At 29.7% G+C, this 4,609-nt stretch overlaps 1 protein-coding gene across 1 annotated transcript; it reads right to left on the bottom strand.

Annotated features, from left to right (window-relative positions):
* Positions 1–1,290: 1,290 nt before the first annotated feature.
* Positions 1,291–1,818, bottom strand: LOC125850827 (uncharacterized). The gene has a single exon (XM_049530660.1). It carries the CDS (start codon positions 1,816–1,818, stop codon positions 1,291–1,293), a length of 528 nt encoding a protein of 175 aa, XP_049386617.1.
* Positions 1,819–4,609: the final 2,791 nt, after the last annotated feature.

Here is a 4,609-nt window from a genome sequence, read left to right as displayed (position 1 = left end):
AATTTGCTGTTGCGATACTAAACTTTCANCAAAAATATGGTAATGTGCTATAAACAATATTGGGCCAAATGACATGCCTGGAGGTTATTCCACTTTTGTGTATTATTGAGTTAAGAGTCTGACTCTCCTCATCTCCCTTCAAATCTCATGTGACGTCTTCCTGTAAATTCGAATGATGAAGACACCCTGTGTGTGTTTTGTGTGGAGAGAAATATTTTTTATTGAAAAACCAGCTCTTTAAAAATAAGAAAAATAACATATCGGATAAAAATAAAACTAAAAATATTTTCTTTGTTAGTTGTCAAACTAAAAATAAAATGAAATAATCCACTTATTTTCTATGGATTTTTTTTTTCTTCATAAGAATATCGCTTTTTATTTTATTGGGATAAGGGTCTGCTCAACTTTGGTCGAATTTGCTGTTGCAATACTAAACTTTCATGAAGACCTATTACCTCCCTTAGACTATTTAATACCGTATTTTTTACCCCATGAACTATTTAATAGTGTATAAAGGTATATATGTGCCCACGTGAACACATTACTATTTATAATTTTGCATTATTTTTTATGTCCACGTGGACAAATATATATGTTTAAAATACGGTATTAAATAGTCTAGGGAAGTAATAGGTCCTCATGAAAGTTTAGTATCGCAACAGTAAATTCGATCAAAGTTGAAATATTTTTCAGTCCCTTATCCCTATTTTATGGTAGGAAAGTCTTATTTGGTCGTCCCAATTTTTATATCTAACTTTTTTCCATGATAATGACACCATGCATGAGATCCAAAGATCTGTTCAAAGCCAATATCAATATTACAATCTTCGTATCAATCTATGTGACATCATTTAATTATAAATAGATCTAAGTTATGTTGTGATAAAATTCTCATTAAAAGTATATACAACTAAAATTTTGTTGTTAAATTATTTTTTATTATAACCCTTTTTTGATAAAAAAGGAAAGTATGCCACGTGGCATTTATTTCAGATTATTCTTTTTATTCAACCCTCGAAAGAAATCAATAATCATTCTTCAATTTTTCTCTAACAATCTTGAAGCAATGAGATATAATTTAACTAATCCAAAACGATAATTGCCAGGTTATATGTATACTACTACATTCATCATTCAGTTAAACAATTGGAATATTTAGTCCATGCACTGTAAAATAGATAGAATAACATATAGATAAAGAAATCTCATTAATTTTACTAATGAGTATATAAGTCCCTTAAAAGACTCAAATAATATATTGTACTTAGTTATATTGCATCCCACTACAAATCAGAATTCACCTAATCCCATTCCAGGACCAGGTGGGCCAGAATGGCCGGCTCCAAGACTAGGGCTAGGATTTAAGTTGCCATAAATGTGGCCGATTCCAGGACCAGGTGGGCCAGAATGGCCGGCTCCAGGACTAGGGCCATGATTCAACTTGCCAAAAGTCTGGCCCATTCCAGGATCGGGTGGGCCAAAATGGCCGGCTCCATGACTAGGGCCAGGATTCAAGTTGCCATAAACATGACCCATTCCAGGACCAGGCGGGTTAGAATGGCCGGCGCCAGGATTCAAGTTGCCATAAACATGGTCCATTCCAGGACCAGGTGGGCCAGAATGGCCGGCTCCAGGACTAGGGCCAGGATTCAAGTTGCCATAAACATGACCTTCTTTGCATGGGGCCGAAGAAGCCAGGTTAGTGACCTTCTTCTTATCCATGTTGTTCAATTGTCTTCTTGCTTCAAAACATGGAGCAACACAAACTAACATAGTAACCAAAGCAATCAAAAGCATAAATATTGCAAAACGAGCCATCACTGATCGGAGAGTGATGTCTAGTTAAATATTGGGAGCAAAAAGGAGAAAAGAAGAAGTAAGGTAAGTTTATTAAGAAAAAACATGTTATTTATAGACAATAAAAGACAAAACGTTTAAGAAATCTAGACTATAGTTCATTAATTAGTAATAATTGAAATTTTAGGAAAAAGAAGAGTTTAGCTTTGGGTAATTGTGTAGGTACAAATGAACTAAACTAGAGAGTACTAAGTCGCCGGTGTTTGCTGTTCCCGTTGCTTATTGGACCTCTTGCTCTACGTACAATATTATGGTTGTGTGGATAGTCAATAAATGTTCACTTCATTTGGATGATTGGGATATCGTTTTATCTTTAATCAGAGATCAATTATTTTTCATAAATGGTTATTTAGATTATGAATGTATGTTCAATTCACTTGGATGACTTGCCATGAAATTTAAGAAAATAAATGTATTTTCAATCTTTTGTTTTATATTAAAGTTTTTACAATATTTTACTTTCATCACATGACATGTTTAAATCCATGAGATTAAAGACATTTTGATTGATATGACATAAATTTATCTAGCCAAATACGTTTTTTTATGGTTGTGTGGATTATGATGAATATATGTTCATTCACTTTGTTCTTGAATCTGAAAAATTCCAACAAAATTATGTCAGTGAGGTAAAAGTTCTCTACACTTAGAGCCCGTTTGGAATAACAGATAAATAGTTTTTAAGTCAAAAAATAAAAAGTCAAACTTTAATGACTTTTAAGTAAAAAATAATAACTTTTAAAAGTCATTTTAAACTTATTTTAAATTATTTTAAATGTTGTCAAACATTTCAAAAGCTAAAAAAAACTTAAAAATAGTTTTAATCAACTTTTAAGTCAATTCAGATAAGCTCTTAAACCAAGCAAATTGATTCTGGCTAGATAAACTCACTTCAGTTCTCAATTTTTTTAATTAAATAAGTAACGAGAGCAAAAATCAAAAACCATTTAAATATAGAATAAAAATGAAATATCACTTCAAAATAAGAGCGGCAATTCGTTCAAAAACTTTATTAGAGATCTCACATTCAAATCGTGATAACAACAAAAAATCCTATTAAATAATATTTTCTCTTGAACAATTTATACAACATAAATTCAAATTAATTTAATTTAATTCTAATATAAATATTGAATCTCAAAAAACTAAAAATTAAGTTTAGAGAAAAACGAAGAAGGTTTAGAAAATGCACATTGATCATTAAAGGCACATGTCTATATATCATATACAGTGAATTTGTATTTTTCATGTGTTTCTTAATTGAATATTTAATGTAATTTTGCATGTGATTTATAAGATAATTTTAATTGCTTGGTTCGGAGTGGAGATTAATTACTTTTGCTACAACTTCAATCTTTATATAATTCAGGATGTTTCGATATATATTTTGTATTAAAAAAATCACTCAATAAAATTTATTATTAAAAATTATCTAATATGACAAAATAAATTATTTTTTACAACGGGTAAACATGAACCCCACTAATAAATAAAATTTAAAAACTCATTATTTTTTTACAGACAAACTTAATTAGTTAAACAAATAACTTTATGATATTACAATAAAAAAATATACACTAATACTCTAATCTAATTCCAAAAAATAAAATGAGTGTAGAACTTTTATTTTGTTTCGTTTTTAATGCCTTTTCTATGAAAATCTGTGAAATCCTTAAATTTTTGGAATATAATACATAACTTTTTTCGCTGGAAATGATGATTGTAGAGCAGGAAATTCTATATGATACTCTTATGGAATTTATGTTTACATGGTATAAAAATAATTTATTTTGCCATGTTAGTTTATTTTTAATGACAAATTTAGTTTGTTGATTTTGTTGATAAAAATATATAAGTTGAGTGATTTTATTGATTTAAAACAAAATTTAGTGACATCGCTAGATAAATTCTCAAAATTGAGTAACCTTTTGAAATATTAACTCGAGATTTAGTCCACCAATCTTGAAGCACTTGAGATAAATAACTAAGTCAAATCAATGATTGACATGTTATATGTATACTATTCCTCCATTCACTTTTAATTGTTCGAAAGTCAATTTAACATATTTTTAAAGTTAATTTTAATAACATTAATTTGATATTTTAAACCAAAAATTTTGATATTAAAAAACTATCGCTAGAACAAATTCAATTATTAACGACAAATGACTTCGTTACTTATAAATCATATTTTGTCACTAAAGATCTTGTGTGACGAAAATTTTTTTGTCATTCACTTGTCACTAAACGTGTGTCACTAAAAGTATACTAAGACGATTTAGTAGTTCGTCACTAAAATAGCTATATTAACTACAAAAGGAAAAATCACCCCAAAATGTATAAACATTTGTGACGAATTTATTTGTCATAATTTTTATTTTTTTTGGTAGTTAATAGAATGATTTTGTCACTAAAAAAGTTATACACCGAATAAAGTATATCATGCTAATTATTTTGTTCAATCAATGACAACACCAATTGTTTCTAAAGTTATATGTATTTCGTGGTTAAACAAATGTAATTTCGTCACAAACAAATGCTTTTATTATTATTTTTTTGGATGACAAGGGAAACTCCTAGCTGCTACCCTTTGGGTGCGCACAGGGTAAAACTCTCGCTCATATGCAATAGCTCGCAAATCACATGTGAGAGGTAACCCACACTAGGCAAGCCCGATGCAACGAGCTCAACCCAGAAGGCAAACCCCTTGGTTTCGTTGGCAAGGAATTTCGAACTTGAGACCTCCAACATG

This window comes from Solanum stenotomum, unplaced genomic scaffold (assembly GCF_019186545.1).
Source record: "Solanum stenotomum isolate F172 unplaced genomic scaffold, ASM1918654v1 scaffold1971, whole genome shotgun sequence".
In the NCBI taxonomy this organism is placed as follows: domain Eukaryota; kingdom Viridiplantae; phylum Streptophyta; class Magnoliopsida; order Solanales; family Solanaceae; genus Solanum; species Solanum stenotomum.
Note: the sequence above shows the minus strand (reverse complement) of the source record. Positions and strands in the feature narration are given on the sequence as shown.

Bases quoted from the DNA above. Each gene is read 5' to 3' on its own strand.
- LOC125850827 (XM_049530660.1), bottom strand. From the start codon at position 1,818: ATGGCTCGTTTTGCAATATTTATGCTTTTGATTGCTTTGGTTACTATG.